At 43.9% G+C, this 17,821-nt stretch overlaps 1 protein-coding gene across 7 annotated transcripts in view; it reads right to left on the bottom strand.

Moving 5' to 3' along the window:
* The window catches only part of KCNIP1 (potassium voltage-gated channel interacting protein 1), a 388,725-nt gene that overhangs the window by 33,087 nt on the left and 337,817 nt on the right, over nt 1–17,821 (bottom strand). The window contains exon 1 of one of the 7 annotated variants that reach the window (XM_054251599.2): nt 5,748–5,866. The exons of the other annotated variants lie outside the window; for them this stretch is intronic. Coding sequence (XP_054107574.2) covers nt 5,748–5,778 — 31 coding nt within the window. The 5' untranslated portion in view covers nt 5,779–5,866. Of the gene's footprint in view, nt 1–5,747; nt 5,867–17,821 lie in introns of those variants that run through there. 7 annotated transcript variants of the gene reach the window in all.

Below are 17,821 nucleotides of genomic sequence, written 5' to 3'. Positions count from 1 at the left end.
TTTGTACTGTGGGGGCAGGAGGGAAGACATCAAGTAGTTTCAGGAGTCCCCTTCCCATCTCCTTGCCCCCTCAAGCTCTCTGCTATCCATTTAGCATTTCTAAGTTTGGTTCTTTTATTCTGAGCATCAAAGCAGTCTCCACTCTGGGCAACAAGTTATGTAAATCACAGAGCAACTGGATTTTCTCTTGCTCTCTAAATGTACAAATGTGGCTACTGGGGCCCAGGGAGGGAACTGGCCTTGTCCAAGGCCACACACTGGATTCCCAGCATAGCAGGATTAAACTCAGGTGAATCCTTCTGGTAATCCAGCGTTCTTTTCACAACGCTATTCACTCATTTGACAAATAGTTACTGAGTGCCTACTAGGTACCAGACACTCTTCTAGGCATTGGGGATAAAGCCGTGAACAAAAGACATAAAGGTGGGGATGGAGTTATGAATGGAAACAGAGCAGACATGGAGGAGACTGGAGGGACATGGGTCACGGAGGTGCTGTTTTTATTTTTATTTCCATAGATTTTGGGGGGAACCGATGGTGTTTGATTACATGAATAGATTCTTTAGTGGTGATTTCGGGAGGTGCTGTTTTATATAGGTTAATGAAGGAAGGCTCAAGGAAGATGAGCCCACTTGAGCATCAGCGAGAGGGGAGTGATGGTGAGCTTTGAAGTCAAACACAGGCTCCTGTCGCAGCTCCGCAGCTGAGCAGGTGGTGGGCCCGCACAAGTCACTTCCATCCTCTGAGACTCAGTTGTCAACAATAGGAAAAAGGGCAAAGTAACATCATCTCTCAAAGAACCCTGCAGATGGAGCGCTGGCATATAGAAGGCACTCGTGAGTTTCCTCCCCACTCATGGGGGAGCCCTGGGGCTCAGCTTCCTAATGAGTGCCTTTGCTTGGCTGCGAGTGGGGTGCAACCTACAGAGAGCCCACATAACACTCCATTAGCCAGGGCAGCAAGCCGGAGGGCCAGCTGGAAGACTTGTGTAGTTTTAGAGGATGAATGAGCTGGGATTAATTAGCTGAGTAAGTTTGTAAGTACATTAGCAGGTTACAGGGCTCTGAGGTTGTTTAGTCTGATGAGTGGTGGGTGGCACACGCTGAGCCTGGAGTGATGCTTTGATGGAACTTTCCAGATCAGAGCTCTGGCTTGGAACTCCCAGCCCTTCCGAATTTCTCTCTGTGAGATAGCAGTGCTTCTCATCATTTAAGTCCCAAGGTGATTTACCATAAAGCTTACATTGGATCAGAGGAGTCTTTGAAAATTAGATCTCGCATAAAAGAAAGAGTTTGAAATCATGTCTTCTATGGGAAGCCTTCTCAGACCTCCAGCCTGCATCTCAAGTCCTGAAACCCTATTAGTCTATAAGGATAACGTCTTGGGACTGTGGGGTAGGGAAGTTGGGAGGAGGAGGCACACTTTTTAACCCTTTATCACTGGTTGAAATATTTTTTAAGCTGTGGGTTTAAATTGCTTGTAGAATTTTAATGTTTTGGATAAAAACATGACATTTTGAGAGGGGTAATGATTTCACTGTGCAGATAGGTCTGGAAAGTCGGTTCTATCGCAACCAGTGTTTTGTTGTTGTGTATATTGTAATGTTTTTGTGGAATAAAGTGCTTTCCAAACAAAATATATTGGGGTGGTCATTTGTGCTTGTCACCAACAATTTCTGGTCCTCCTCCTTGCAGGTGCATGTTGGGTGTGCCTTCTGCCCCTTTGAAATGAGGTGGGACTATGTGACTGGCACTGGCTGGGAAAATGGGAACATTCTGTGTGTGTCCCAGGTGTCCCAGGAGTCAAGTGTGCCTCAGGTGTTCGGCAAGGCACAGCCTGCTCTGTGCTCAGGTAGCCTGGCTCCAGAGCCAGTGCTTATAAATCAGAATTCCACACATGCACAACCTCTGCCTTTACAGAGGTATCAGTCCTGTGGTGGCAGCAGATATTAAATGAATAATTTTTTTTGAGACAGGGTCTCACCGTGTTGCCTAGAGTAGAGTAAGATGGGCCAATCATGGCTCACTGCAGCCTCAACCTCCCAGGTTCAAGTGATCCTTTCATCTCTGCTTCCTGAGTAGCGGGGACCACAGGCACATGCCACTATGCCCAGCTAATTTTTATTTTGTAGAGATGAGATTTCCCAGGCTGGAGTGATTTTTTAAAAATAATGTTTGATTACAGTTGAGCAAAGTAGGATGGAGGAAAGGTAAGGGTTACCATGATAACTTAGGAAGAACAAAACATAACCACAAGGCTTCTCTGTGGTGGCCTTGACACTGAGCCAGGAAGGAGAAGTAGGTGACTGACAGGTGAGGAGTGAGGGAGGGCATTCTGGTCAGAGGGCACATCCTCTGTAAGGACCCCGCAGGGGAAGAAGATAGACCTGCTCTAGAGATGAGAGGAGGCAGGTGTGTCTGCAGGCTGGAATGAGGGGAACAAGACCCAGAGAAGTGGGAGGCAGGTGTGGACCACATTGTGGCAGGCTGGGAGCCTGGGTTAACAGTTTTAGGGACAGCAAACAGCAAAGAAAGTACAGTTTTGTTGTTATTTTAGGAGAACCGAAACAAACTTGATCCTTCCTGTTTGCTGGGGCTTCACGGAGGATGGCTCTGCAGGGCCAGCTCTCTGCCTGCTGGCTTAGTGTCCTTCTCCTTGCTGTCTCATGACAATCGAGGGCCTGCATTCGTGACATAGGGCTGAGACCCTAGACTCCCTGCAAATGACAGGAAGGGGAAGGAAGTCTGTTTCTCCTTATCAGTTACTAGAGCCTACAAATTGGGATGTTTGAGGTTTCAGCTAGAACACTAGGGGGCCTGGCAATTCCCGTTTAGAATACCAAGGGCTGAGTTGGGCTAAGCTGCAGACCTAACTCTATGGCATCAAGAATATGATAAGGCTGGAGAAAATCTCCTGGGACTGTTAAGACTTTTTTCTCTAGCTGATAAGTAACTTTCTCCTTTATTTTAATTTTAGTTATTTCATGACCCTGCACTGGGAAACAGGTCTTGGTAGTTGTAATTAAAAGGGGGAAGATTAAACATTTGAAGGAGATGTGATAATTATTGAAGCAAAGTTCAAGAAGATGGAGGCAATGGGATGAGGATCAGAGACATGGAGATCCTGTGCAGATTTCAGATTAGTTCTCAGAAGCATTTCTAGAAGTGCAAGCAAAAGCAAGAGTCATAAAACAGTAAATATCTATCATGTACCCATCTTCCCTGTGTCAATATGTCTCATATCTGTCTACATCATCTCACTCCTAGATAATAAACATTTTAATAGTGGTGATCTTTGAGTTAGGGTTATGGATGGCTGTTACGTTCTTTTTTGCTTATGTGTATTTTCTAAATTTACTGAAATGAGTAAGTACAAATTTTGCATGTGAAGAAATTCATAAAGATTATTTTAAAATCACTTTAAAGGGCAAATGTGCAGAACTCTTCAGTCCTCAGTGGCCCTGGGATAGATGTGGAAGGGTGGAGCCTGGAGCTCAGCACTGCCTTGGGGGTCTCTTTTCTGCAGAGAGGTCTGGGAAGTGAGGGTGGAGATCCTCCAGCTTGGAGATCTTCATGTAGCCATGACAACATGTCATGCTTATCAATTTCAGTTTCAACATCTGGGAAATGATAGGAATAATCCCTACTCTACAAAGCTCTTGTCAGATTTAAATGAGAGAATGAATGGCTGTGCAATTAGTTCAGCAGTATATACTCAATAAATATTAAACAATGACCAACAATCCTTTTCTACCTTGTGAAGAAAGACAGCTTGGCTAGAAGCAGTGGGTTAGACAGGATGTCTTCATTCTGGAGGAGGCATTTCTGAGACAGTGGTGGGTGGGATGGGGTGGTGCAGTTGGGAGTATCGGGGATGGGGTCTTGCAGTGATCAGAATGGCAGCTGACAATTTAGAAGCATTTTTAGTGTCTAGGGCTTCATGTGCTCTCTCTCATGTGATCTTCCTAAAACCTGGTGAGCTACACTCTGCCGCCCTTGCATAGACAAAGAACTGGAGGCTTAAGGATGTAAGGTCATTTGCCCAGGGCCACAGACAGCAGAGGTAAGGCTCAAATCCAGGTCAGCCTGATGCCAAAGCCCATGTTCTTAATTGCAGCATTACATTGCATGAACTTTAGAGCCACATAGAACTGGGTTAGGGTCCCAACTTTGCCACTTGATACCTGGTGGCCATGGGTAAGTCACTGTCTCTCTCTAAGCCTCAGTTTGCTCATTTAGACAGTGGCTGCGATCTAACCGCTGTCTCACTGTCCCTGTGAGGATCAAATGTGGCAAGGCATGTGATACCTGGATACCAAGCAGTGCTTATCACGTGGCAATTTTCTGGCTCCCTCTTCCAGGTCCTGGAGAGGGCATTCCCATAGCACTCGGGTCTTCTGAGGCAGCATCACAAAGCTGTGCTGCTGAGAAGGCAATTTTTTGTTCTAGCTTGTATGGATAGATTTTTAATATTTAATTAGGAAGAGCTTCCGCTTGGAGAAAGGGCAGGACTTGTTATTAAATCCCTGCTGCTTGGTCTCCCTCACTTGCCCATGGGATTATTCATTCATTTCCAGTCACACAATTTAATATTGCAACAGCTAATGGGGAGATGTTGATAATTTGTAAAAACTGGTTGGTCTCGAGGCCATTGGAGAAGCTCCACGTCCAGGCCTGCTGTGGGGGCCAAAGAAGATTCTCAGGAGATGAGGGCTCCTGAGAGCTTTGTGTTTATTATCTGCAAACATTCATCTTGCACCTTCTGAGTCCTGGATGCCATGCTGGGAGCCATGAGGATTAGAAAGAAGTTCGAGGCACAGTGCCATCCTCAAGGACCTAGGACTCCTGATTGCATTAGAGGGCTGGGCTCTGCAGGCAGACAGATGGGGTTTAAAATGCTTCCTTGGACATTTCCTAGCTGGGGCACTGGGCATTAACCTCTTCAGGACTCAATTTCACGTACTCACCATCTCTTCCTGAGATGACTGCAAAGTATCCGCCTATAGGCTCAATCCTACCAATGGGATCTCTGCAAGAACAGCTAGAAGGAACACATCACTACTAAGTATCTAATATGTGAAAGGCACTTTGGCAAGCAGTGTGACGATTACAGTGGTGAGTAGGACAGGCGTGGTCCATGTTTCCAGATCTTATTATTTAGTACATGAGGAACTTAACCTTTAACCTAAGAATCACAGACACAAGCGTAAAATGACAGCTGTGAGAAGTGCTGCAAAGGAGAGCTATTTGGTGCTCTGGGATGGGAGTGGGGAAGGGGGCCCTTGTGTAGTGCAGTCATTCAGGGTAGGCTTCCCTGAGGAGTGATGGTGGGACTGAAATTCCAAGGAGTGGAAGATGTAGAGAGAAAGGAAGGGGTATGTGTGTATGTGTGTAAGACAGTGAGAGAGAGAGAGGGAGAGGAGGAGGAGGAGAAAGAGAGAGACAGACAGAGAGAGAGAGAGAGAGACAGAGAGAGACAGAGAGAGAGAGAGAGAGATATTCTATGTGTACAGGGAGGAGGGGGAGAGCTTTTAGGTGCCTCCAGTGCATTCTGGAGCAGAAGGAAACATACTTTCCAGGGAAGTACATCTGACTGTGTCCTTACTCTAAAGTCTTCAATGGCTCCCCACTGCCTGCAGAAAAAAGGCCATCCTCTTTTTGAAGGTCTTTGATGATCTGCTCCTTGATTAGCTCACAAGTTTTGTCTCTCTTATGCATAGTCACCCTGTTATACACATACACACTCACTTTTTGTAAATACTTGCTGTTCCGCCAACATGACTTCCTGGTCAGTACTTCCACATCTTTGCACGTCAGGTGCCTGAAGGGGTTATTTCCTGGGTTTCTCTAAGTCTTATGCCATGCATTGCCTATCTCCAGGAGGCTCTATTTATGTGGACTGCAATGTGCATGGTGCCCATGGAGTTGTGCAATGTGCAGGCCTCTCTCAAATCTCATTTTAAGGGCTACTCCCTCTGAAACTGAAGATTTTCTGTCTTCCCCAGACAATATCAGTGTAAGATCCCTCTCCTGCAGCATCCATCACACTGCAAGACAAAAAGAGAAAGATTCTTCAGTCTCTCCTAGACTGTGGGTCCTTTGAGAGTATGGCCATTCAGCCACTCATTTAACAAATATTTATTGAACTCCTACTCTGGGCCAGGCTGGAGTCCAGGCACCAGCAACATGGTCGCAAATAAGTCAGGCCCATCCTCTGTTCAGCAGGAATGACACGTTAAACAAATATTGACATAAATGACGATGCAATTAGAAATCATTTTTAGCTCAGTGAAGGAGAAGAAGGAGGGCAGTGTGAAAGAAAAACCAGAAGGAGCCTCTTTTGAGTTAGGAAGGAAGAAGTGTCTATGGACATTATAAACTGAAGCATAAAAGTGAGAAGTGGTAGGAAAACAGCTTCAGGAAGAGGTAACAGCATGTGCCAGGATTATGAGATGAGAAAAAGCCTGGCCTTTTGAAGAACAAAGTGGAAGGAAAGGTGGTAGAGCAGAATGAGTGAGGGAGAAAGTGATGTCAAGTAAGGATGCTAAATGGGCGGATAATTCACCTTTCTGAAACGGACTTGGGCTCTTATGTTTAAACCAATGGGAAGCAGAAGTAGCGAGTTTGTAATTGCCTCAAGCCTGAAGTTTACCCGAGTGTCCATCAACAGTAAAATGGATGATATATTGTTAAAATATTCACACAATGAAATGCTACACAGCAATGCGAATGAATCAACTACAGCAGTGTCTAGCAGTATGGATAAATATACAGTACAAAATCAAGGGAAATTAACCAGTGTGGTTAGAAGTCAGGATAGCAGTTACCTTTGGGGAGTAATGAAGCAAATGGGGCAAATAGGGGGCTTCTGGGATGCCCTAATGTTCTTTCCCCCTTCTCTTTCTTTTTAATCTGGGTTCTGGTGCAGACTATATTTTAAGGAATGTTTTTATTATTTAAAATTTAATTTGAAAATAGGTGCAGAAGGACCTGCTAGGAGAGTGTTGCAACTGGAAGAAAGATGATGTTAACTTTGAAAGAGACAGATGAGGGGCAGACCTTGAATCTCTGATAGACAGAAACCACCAGACTTGCTGACGTTGGGTGGCAGGGGAATGGGTGTTAGAGAAAGGAATTGGGAGGTGACAAGGAAGTCTATCCAGGCTTTAGCAATTGGGTGGATGGTGGAACCGTGCTGTGTAGTGGGGAAGGCTGGAGAGAGCTGTGTCACACTTCTCTACCCTTGCCCCAGTGATGATGCGGTTGTTCTAGAGAATGGGTTTGATTAAAGCTGACTTATCTTTGGCTATTTTAAGTCAATAATGCTATGACCAGTCCTCGGAAAGCCACTAGTTTACTACCCTTGAGTGCTACAAGTTTCATCTTGAAGATTTTGCAGAATTACTTGTGCTTTAAACTCAACAGCTTTTTGTGGACAGGGCTCATGAATGTTTGTCACATGGGCAACATGCATTTACTCCCTTTGTATGTGCAATGGTATATTATGGGCACAGACATACATGTGTGACTGTTTCAGGCATCCTTTGTGATTCTGGGTGTTGAGAGGAAAGAAAAGAACAATTAAAAAGAACCTCTCTGTGGATGGTGCTATGTTGAATGCATTTCATAACCTATACTAACCAACATCAGGAAGATTACTTTTTAAATTTCCATTTTCTGCATTATTAGGGCTTGGCTATTAGTCATTGAGTGGCCGAGTTGGAATCTGAACTGTAATCACCCTGCACTGCTTCCATCTGATCAGGAATGAGGGTCTGGGGCTCCCTGGTGCGTTAGGGAGTGCCGGAGATCATCTCCTCATTTCAGTCTCTGTGATGACAGGAGGGAGTCCTGACACTTAGAAAGTGCTTAGAGATCTCCAAAAGGGAGCTGCTCCAAGGTTCTGTTTTAGCATTTTAAAAAACATTTGCCCATAATGTCTTTTTATAGGATAATAAAAATGAACCATCTGTGGCTCATTGGAAAACATGTCTCAGGCTTATTAAAAATATATGAATTTTTACTTTAAGACAGGATGGCTATATTATTCAAAATTATAAGCCAAAATATATTATCTATTATTAATTTATTTTTATTTATTTTTTTTTCCTAAGTGGTTTTTATCTTTTTTTTTTTTTTAATTTTTTATTGGATTTTAGGTTTTGGGGTACATGAGCAGAGCATGCAAGACAGTTGCGAAGGTACACACATGGCAGTGTGCTTTGCTTTTCTTCTCCCCTTCACCCACACTTGGCATTTCTCCCCAGGCTATCCCTCCCCACCTCCCCCTCCCACTGGCCCTCCCCTTTTCCCCCCAATAGACCCCAGTGTTTAGTACTCCCCTTTCTGTGTCCATGTGTTCTCTTTTTTCATCACCTGCCTATGAGTGAGAATATGCGGTGTTTCGTTTTCTGTTCTTGTGTCAGTTTGCTGAGGATGATGTTCTCCAGATTCATCCATGTCCCTACAAACGACACAAACTCATCATTTCTGATTGCTGCATAATATTCCATGGTGTATATGTGCCACATTTTTCCAATCCAGTCTATTATCAATGGGCATTTGGGTTGATTCCAGGTCTTTGCTATTGTAAACAGTGCTGCAATGAACATTCGTGTACATGTGTCCTTATAGTAGAACGATTTATAGTCTTTTGGATATATACCCAGTAATGGGATTGCTGGGTCAAATGGAATTTCTATTTCTAAGGCCTTGAGGAATCGCCACACTGTCTTTCACAATGGTTGAACTAATTTACACTTCCAACAGTGTAAAAGTGTTCCTTTTTCTCCACATCCTCTCCAGCATCTGTTGTCTCCAGATTTTTTAATGATCGCCATTCTAACTGGCGTGAGATGTTATCTCAATGTGGTTTTGATTTGCATCTCTCTGATGACCAGTGACGACGAGCATTTTTTCATATGATTGTTGTCCTCATATATGTCTTCTTTCGTAAAGTATCTGTTCATATCCTTTGCCCACTTTTGAATGGGCTTGTTTGTTTTTTTCCTGTAAATCTGTTTGAGTTCTTTGTAAATTCTGGATATCAGCCCTTTGTCAGATGGGTAGACTGCGAAAATTTTTTCCCATTCTGTTGGTTGCCGATCCACTCTAGTGACTGTTTCTTTTGCCGTGCAGAAGCTGTGTAGTTTCATTAGGTCCCATTTGTCTATTTTGGCTTTTGTTGCCAATGCTTTTGGTGTTTTGTTCATGAAGTCCTTGCCTACTCCTATGTCCTGGATAGTTTTGCCTAGATTTCCTTCTAGGGTTTTTATGGTGCCAGGTCTTATGTTTAAGTCTTTAATCCATCTGGAGTTAATTTTAGTGTAAGGTGTCAGGAAGGGGTCCAGTTTCCACTTTCTGCACATGGCTAGCCAGTTTTCTCAACACCATTTGTTAAATATGGAATCCTTTCCCCATTGCTTGTTTTGGTCAGGTTTATCAAAGATTGTATAGTTGTATGTTTGTTGTGTTGCCTCCGGTGCCTCTGTTTTGTTCCATTGGTCTATATCTCTGTTTTGGTACCAGTACCATGCTGTTTTGATTACTGTAGCCTTGTAGTATAGTTTGAAATCCGGTAGTGTGATGCCCCCCGCTGTGTTCTTTTTGCTTAGAATTGACTTGGCTATGCGGGCTCTCTTTTGGTTCCATATGAAGTTCATGGTGGTTTTTTCCAGTTCTGTGAAGAAAGTCAATGGTAGCTTGATGCGGATAGCGTTGATTCTGTAAATTACTTTGGGCAGTATAGCCATTTTCACGATATTAATTCTTCCTAACCATGAACATGGAATGTTTCTCCATCTGTTTGTGTCCTCTCTGATTTCGTTGAGCAGTGGTTTGTAGTTCTCCTTGAAGAGGTCTCTTACATTCCTTGTGAGTTGTATTCCAAGGTATTTTATTCTTTTTGTAGCAATTGTGAATGGCAGTTCGTTCTTGATTTGTCTTTCTTTAAGTCTGTTATTGGTGTAGACAAATGCTTGTGATTTTTGCACATTGATTTTATATCCTGAGACTTTGCTGAAGTTGCTTATCAGTTTCAGGAGTTTTTGGGCTGAGGCAATGGGGTCTTCTAGGTATACTATCATGTCGTCTGCAAATAGAGACCATTTGGCTTCCACCTTTCCTATTTGAATACCCTTTATTTCTTTTTCTTGCCTGATTGCTCTGGCTAGAACTTCCAGTACTATATTGAATAGGAGTGGTGAAAGAGGGCATCCTTGTCTAGTGCCGGATTTCAAAGGGAATGCTTCCAGTTTTTGCCCATTCAGTATGATATTGGCTGTTGGTTTGTCATAAATAGCTTTTATTACTTTGAGATACGTTCCATCGATACCGAGTTTATTGAGGGTTTTTAGCATAAAGGGCTGTTGAATTTTGTCAAATGCCTTCTCTGCGTCAATTGAGATAATCATGTGGTTTTTGTTTTTGGTTCTGTTTATGTGGTGAATTACGTTGATAGACTTGCGTATGTTGAACCAGCCTTGCATCCCCGGGATGAATCCTACTTGATCACGATGAATAAGTTTTTTGATTTGCTGTTGCAATCGGCTTGCCAATATTTTATTGAAGATTTTTGCATCTATGTTCATCGTGGATATTGGCCTGAAGTTTTCTTTTCTCGTTGGGTCTCTGCCGGGTTTTGGTATCAGAATGATGTTGGTCTCATAAAATGATTTGGGAAGGATTCCCTCTTTTTGGATTGTTTGAAATAGTTTTAGAAGGTATGGTACCAGCTCCTCCTTGTGTGTCTGGTAGAATTCGGCTGTGAACCCATCTGGACCTGGGCTTTTTTTGTGTGGTAGGCTCTTAATTGCTGCCTCAACTTCAGACCTTGTTATTGGTGTATTCATAGTTTCAGCTTCCTCCTGGTTTAGGCTTGGGAGGACACAGGAGTCCAGGAATTTATCCATTTCTTCCAGGTTTACTAGTATATGTGCATAGAGTTGTTTGTAATATTCTCTGATGATGGTTTGAATTTCTGTGGTATCTGTGGTGATTTCCCCTTTATCATTTTTTATTGCATCTATTTGGTTGTTCTCTCTTTTATTTTTAATCAATCTGGCTAGTGGTCTGTCTATTTTGTTGATCTTTTCAAAAAACCAGCTCTTGGATTTATTGATTTTTTGAAGGGTTTTTCGTGTCTCAATCTCCTTCAGCTCAGCTCTGATCTTAGTTATTTCTTGTCTTCTGCTGGGTTTTGAGTTTTTTTGATCTTGCTCCTCTAGCTCTTTCAATTTTGATGATAGGGTGTCAATTTTGGATCTCTCCATTCTCCTCATATGGGCACTTATTGCTATATACTTTCCTCTAGAGACTGCTTTAAATGTGTCCCAGAGGTTCTGGCACGTTGTGTCTTCATTCTCATTGGTTTCGAAGAACTTCTTTATTTCTGCCTTCATTTCATTGTTTACCCAGTCAACATTCAAGAGCCAGCTGTTCAGTTTCCATGAAGCTGTGCGGTTCTGGGTCGGTTTCTGAATTCTGAGTTCTAACTTGATTGCACTATGGTCTGAGAGGCTGTTTGTTATGATTTCAGTTGTTTTGCATTTGTTGAGCAGTGCTTTACTTCCAATTATGTGGTCAATTTTAGAGTAGGTGTGATGTGGTGCTGAGAAGAATGTGTATTCTGTGGATTTGGGGTGGAGAGTTCTGTAAATGTCTATCAGGTTTGCTTGCTCCAGGTCTGAGTTCAAGCCCTGGATATCCTTGTTGATTTTCTCTCTGGTTGATCTGTCTAGTATTGACAGTGGAGTGTTAAAGTCTCCCACTATTATTGTGTGGGAGTCTAAGTCCTTTTGTAAGTCATTAAGAACTTGCCTTATGTATCTGGGTGCTCCTGCATTGGGTCCATATATGTTTAGGATCGTTAGCTCTTCTTGTTGTATCGATCCTTTTACCATTATGTAATGGCCTTCTTTGTTGTCTCTTTTGATCTTTGTTGCTTTAAAGTCTATTTTATCAGAGATGAGAATTGCAACTCCTGCTTTTTTTTGCTTTCCATTAGCTTGGTAAATCTTCCTCCATCCCTTTATTTTGAGCCTTTGTGTATCCTTGCATGTGAGATGGGTTTCCTGGATACAGCACACTGATGGGTTTTGGATTTTTATCCAATTTGCCAGTCTGTGTCTTTTGATTGGTGCATTTAGTCCATTTACATTTAGGGTTAATATTGTTATGTGTGAATTTGATACTGCCATTTTGATGCTAAGTGGCTGTTTTGCCTGTTAGTTGTTGTAGATTCTTCATTCTGTTGATGCTCTTTAGCATTCAGTATGATTTTGGAATGGCTGGTACTGGTTGATCCTTTCTATGTGTAGTGCCTCTTTTAGGAGCTCTTGTAAAGCAGGCCTGGTGGTGACAAAATCTCTGAGTACTTGCTTGTTGGCAAAGGATTTTATTTTTCCTTCACTTCTGAAGCTCAGTTTGGCTGGATATGAAATTCTGGGTTGAAAGTTCTTTTCTTTAAGAATGTTGAATATTGGCCCCCACTCTCTTCTGGCTTGTAGTGTTTCTGCCGAGAGATCTGCTGTGAGTCTGATGGGCTTCCCTTTGTGGGTGACCCGACCTTTCTCTCTGGCTGCCCTTAGTATTCTCTCCTTTATTTCAACCCTGTTGAATCTGACGATTATGTGACTTGGGGTTGCTCTTCTTGCGGAATATCTTTGTGGTGTTCTCTGTATTTCCTGCAGTTGAGTGTTGGCTTGTCTTCCTAGGTGGGGGAAATTTTCCTGGATGATGTCCTGAAGAGTATTTTCCAGCTTGGATTCATTCTCTTCGTCCCCTTCTGGTACACCTATCAAATGTAGGTTAGGTCTTTTCACATAGTCCCACATTTCTTGGAGACTTTGTTCATTCCTTTTTGCGCTTTTTTCTCTGATCTTGGTTTCTCCTTTTATTTCATTGAGTTGGTCTTCGACTTCAGATATTCTTTCTTCTGCTTGGTCAATTCGGCTATTGAAACTTGTGTTTGCTTCGCGAAGTTCTCGTATTGTGTTTTTCAGCTCCTTTAATTCATTCATATTCCTCTCTAAGTTATCCATTCTTGTTATCATTTCCTCGAATCCTTTTTCAAATCTTTTTTCAAGGTTCTTAGTTTCTTTGCATTGATTTAATACATGATCTTTTAGCTCACAAAAGTTTCTCATTATCCATCTTCTGAAGTCTAATTCCGTCATTTCGTCACAGTCATTCTCCGTCCAGCTTTGTTCCCTTGTTGGTGAGGAGTTTTGGTCCTTTCTAGGAGGCGAGGTGTTCTGGTTTCGGGTGTTTTCCTCCTTTTTGCGCTGGTTTCTTCCCATCTTTGTGGATTTGTCCGCTGGTCGTCTGCGTAGTTGCTGACTTTTCGATTGGGTCTCTGAGTGGACACCCAGAATGTTGATGATGAAGTATTTCTGTTGCTTGTTTTTCCTTCTACCAGTCTAGACCCTTCGCTGTACCACTGCTGAGGTCCGCTCCAGATGCTGCTTGTCTGGGGTGCACTTCTAGCAGCTGTGGCACAGCGAGGGATGCTACCAGTTTCTTTTTCTGCTATCTTTGTCCCAGGATGATGCCTGCCTATTGTCAGTCTTTTGGATATAGAGGGGTCAGGGAGCTGCTTGAGGAGACAGTTTGTACTTTATAGGAGCTTAATTGCTGAGCTGTGAGCTCTGTTGTTCATTCAGGGCTGTTAGGCTGCTATGTTTGATTCTGCTGCAACAGAGCTCATTAAAAAAACCCTTTTTTTTTCTCAAATGCTCTGTGTTGAGGGGTTTGGGCTTTATTTTTGGATGTCCGTTGAGGTCCTGCCCAGCTAGGATGCAGACTAGCCACTGTTTGCCTGCCGAGGCTCCGCCCTGCTGTTGTGAGGCTCACCCTGGCTCTGCTGTTCTGCTGTGTTCTCTGCCACACCCTGCGGCGGAGTCTCTCTGTTGTTGCGGGTTGCCTTGGCAACGGCAGGCTGCGTCAGCAGTGGGCATGTATCTCAGTAGGGAGGGGTTGCCTCGGTAATGGTGGACGCCCCTCCCCCTCAGAGCGTCTCAGGCCGTCTGCACGGGGCTTGTTTGAAATCGTGGTTTTGTTCTCCCACTGGGCCACCCCTAACGCTCTGTCCCTGCAATCCCCTGGGCTGGCCCACTGTCCAAGTCTAGCTCAGTCTCAAGTCCAGCCCTCTCACGTCTCCGGTTGCCGGTACAATGGGGCACCCGGACAAGTGCGCCCTGTGGGGAGCGCTGGGTAGGGCTGGCCGCCGCCACCCCAGCTGCTGGCTTCGCCAGGCGGAGGTTCTGCCTGGCGTCCCGTGTCTCCACTTCACTTGGGAATTTTCCCGTTCCGTGGGCAACAAAGATCAGTCTGGAAATGCAGCTCAGACTCACCTCTCCGCGGACACAACGAGAGCTCCAATCCTGGGTTGTTCTCACAGCGCCATCTTGAGTCCTCGGCCCGTTTTTATCTCTATTAATTTATTTTTAATAGACAGCTTTCTTATAGATTAGCATTCTAATCACTCCGGAAAATGTGGGCAGCAATGTGGCAATGTTTCCAGTAAAACTTGTCCTGAAAAGAAATTGAAGATTTTGGCTGCAGCACTTCCGTCTTCTTCCCATTCTTGGGCAGTGGCATCTGTCATCCTGGAGGGGCCAGGCCAAGATTCTCATACAGGTTAGACCTGCCTGAAGAGTTCAAGGTTCTCCTCAGGAGTGAATGGGGCTACTCTCGACCACGTTCCTGCTAATGCGCTGTCCAAAAGTCACACCAATGAAAGCCAGCAATGGCCTCCAGCCTGTTCCTCTCTGCTGTACTCCTCTAGGCTGCCAGCCCTTCCACAGACCCCCTCCACTTTCTTCTTGCTAAACCTTCCTCCAAATCCAAGATAAAAAGTGTCTACTGCAGTAAATGCAGCTCACGTGATATGATGGAGGAATTGATGGGGTCTTTCAAATAACTTGCTTATTATTTTTTTCCTGAAGATGAAGTCTAACTCTGTTGCCCAGGCTAGAGTGCAATGGCACGCACAGTCTTGGCTCACTGCAACCTCTGCCTCCTGGATCCAAGCAATTCTCCTATTCTCCTGCCTTAGTCTCCCAAGTAGCTGGGACCACAGGTGCACAATGCCATGCCCGGCTAGTTTTTAGTTTAGTTTAATTTAATTTAATTTAATTTTAGTAGACCAGGCTGGTCTCGAACACCTGAGCTCAAGCAATCTGCCCACCTTCGCCTTTCAAAGTGCTAGGATTACAGCCATCAGCTACCGTGCCTGGCCCAAATACTTTCTATAATTGAAAAATCTCAGCATTTATAGCTTGATTGGTTTGCTCATGTCAATTCAGAGCAGTTCATGTTGATGGAGAGCCTTCCATGCTCAGGTGTTTAACTCAGTAAAGGCAGAGACAGGGGAAGAGCTGGGCGCTACACCCAGGGAGTCTGAATAGCATGGATCTCATAGCTGTCATCCATGTGCTGTGCAGCTTCTGCACATTCTTCACCTGCCCACTGGTGTTGCCTGTCTGTGAAGGACACTCACTTCTCAGGGTCTTCACGAAGATTAGGTGGATACCCAGAGCATGGCACACACACAGGATGCACAGCAGGTGGTGGCTTCTTTTCTTTTCCCTCCCATCTATTCTTGTGTGAGGAGGGAGGGCTGGTGGACTGAGTGGGGGCTTCCAGGTCACTCCATGTGGTGTCAACCTGGCTCCATCTTGAAGGGACAATGTGTGTGTGTGTTGGAGGTGGGGGCTGGCCTATCCCCAGGGATGCCATCACAGGGAAAAGAACACTGACCAGAGGGATGGGGTGAGAGGGAAGGGAAGTGGGATGGGAGACCTGGGTGCCAGAACCACATCCCCAATTCTGGGCTGGGACTTTCAATTCCCTGGGTGTTAATTCCCTCTGCAATAAAAAGGAGTGTTGGGGACATCAAATTTTTACTCGTGTAACATTGGGCGATTCTCTCCATATTTTTAGTTTATTAACCAACGATGGATCTGTTCTCCTGAAACTTCTCTGAAGTCATCTCAAACCTATGCTATTTTAAATTTATATGAATTTCCTCAGCAGACAGCAAGTTTCATTAAGTTTATGAGTTTTGGGGAAGGTAAACTTCTTTAAATTGGTTCTAGTTTACTCCTTTTAATCTTCTAATTTTTATGATTTGCTCAACATCCATGCATTTGTTTAACCAGCATATAAGCATATCCATGCTCCCCATATTCAGATTTTCAGAAAGAGAAAATATAGAGAAAAGTTTATTGAATACCTACTATGTAAAGATATACTAAGTGTGTTCATGTTTGTCAATCTCTATTTACTTTCCCAACAATCCTGGGTATCTCCAGTTTGCCATTAGACTAGTTAAATTCAGACAGCTTAAGTGACTCCCAGGGTCACACAGGGAGTAAGTGCATGAACTGGCATCCAAAGCTAGATCTTGCTTTCTGTAATTCTATAATATAATGTTGCAATATATTGTTGCGATCTTATAATATTGTGCCCCTTCTTTCTGCCTTCCTTCTCCTCTTTATACATTAGAGAGATGGAAGCTATTATTTCTGGAGCTGCTCAGCATTGATTCTTTGCTTCTCCAGGCCTGGGGGATTTATTTTCAAAACCCCCTGCTTTGCCTGAAAAGGCTTTGGAAAAGCTTGGAGTGGAGATAACGGAGGAGGGGTCCTCCTGGGGTCCCACCCAGCAGCCTGCTTCTTTCCTGTTGCATCAGACCATGGTGGTACCTCAGGATAAAGTACTGTGCCTGCTCCTGCTTGATGACAACCTGGGTGTAGTAGCCTGTATATTTAATCCCACGCATGTTAAATTGCATCTGTCCAATGAGTGTGTTGCATGTCTGGGGCTCTTTACTTAGGTGATTCTTGGGAAAAATTGAGGGCATGTATATCAAGCAATTTTTGAATTATGTCTCTATTAGCATCTGTGAATGTTTCCCTGGGGAAGCCAGGAAAACTCTATTAGTTGAGTAGTTTAAAACAGGATTGGAGGAAGCAGTGGGGAATATCCCATAGGGAACAATAATTATAAACAGCAGTTCCATGTAAACAGGTCTTAATGTGTTTTCTGTATTGAATTCCTGAGAGTGAGGATCTCGAGTGGTGTTTCGGCGCCCCCTCCAGGGCCTTGCCCCTGAATGCTGGTGCCTGGAGGAAAGTCTCGGGAGCTGAGGAAGACCGCTCAGGGCATCCTGCTGGTTCCTGGGGCACCAGAAGCCTCTCGGACCATGGCAATGCTGAGCCAGTCTGGTTGTGCCCACCAGCTGCCTGTGGGCCACATGATACTAATGGCATTGTTGTGTGATCTCCAGGAAGAGATCCTAGGCAAGTCACTCTTTCTCTGTGCCCTTGTGGAGTATTTATATAGGCTTAGCAGGAGCCAAATGTTATCATACAATTTATTTAAACAAATCCTACCAGTATTCTGCAAGGTGAGTTATATTGCCCTCCTTTATAGATGAGGAAACTAACTCTCAGGAAAGTTAAGCATTTTGCCCAAAGTGACTAGTAGCAAATGGCAGAACTGAGGTCTAAATTCTGATCTTTGACTCCAGATGCAGGGTTATTTCCATGATACCAGATCATTTCCATTCTCTTCAAGCTCTTGTCCAACTAAACATTTTATGAAACACCTTTTGATGCAAGAAGTTCAGCGATCTCATCTTCGGTTTTGCAACGCCCTCAACTTATTTACCCTCTGGCAGCTATGGGAGAAGAGATCTCACTCATTATTAGTTCAATGTTTTGTGGCTGCTGCTGGCTCTAGGGGTTATGGTTTGGGGCCAATGCATAATCCATAGGGTACACCCATAAAGCATTCACACTGATGGTTGTCATGACAAT

The sequence above is a fragment of the Callithrix jacchus genome, chromosome 2, assembly GCF_049354715.1.
Source record: "Callithrix jacchus isolate 240 chromosome 2, calJac240_pri, whole genome shotgun sequence".
Classification (NCBI taxonomy): Eukaryota; Metazoa; Chordata; class Mammalia; order Primates; family Cebidae; genus Callithrix; species Callithrix jacchus.
This window is presented reverse-complemented; position numbering and strand designations above follow the sequence as displayed.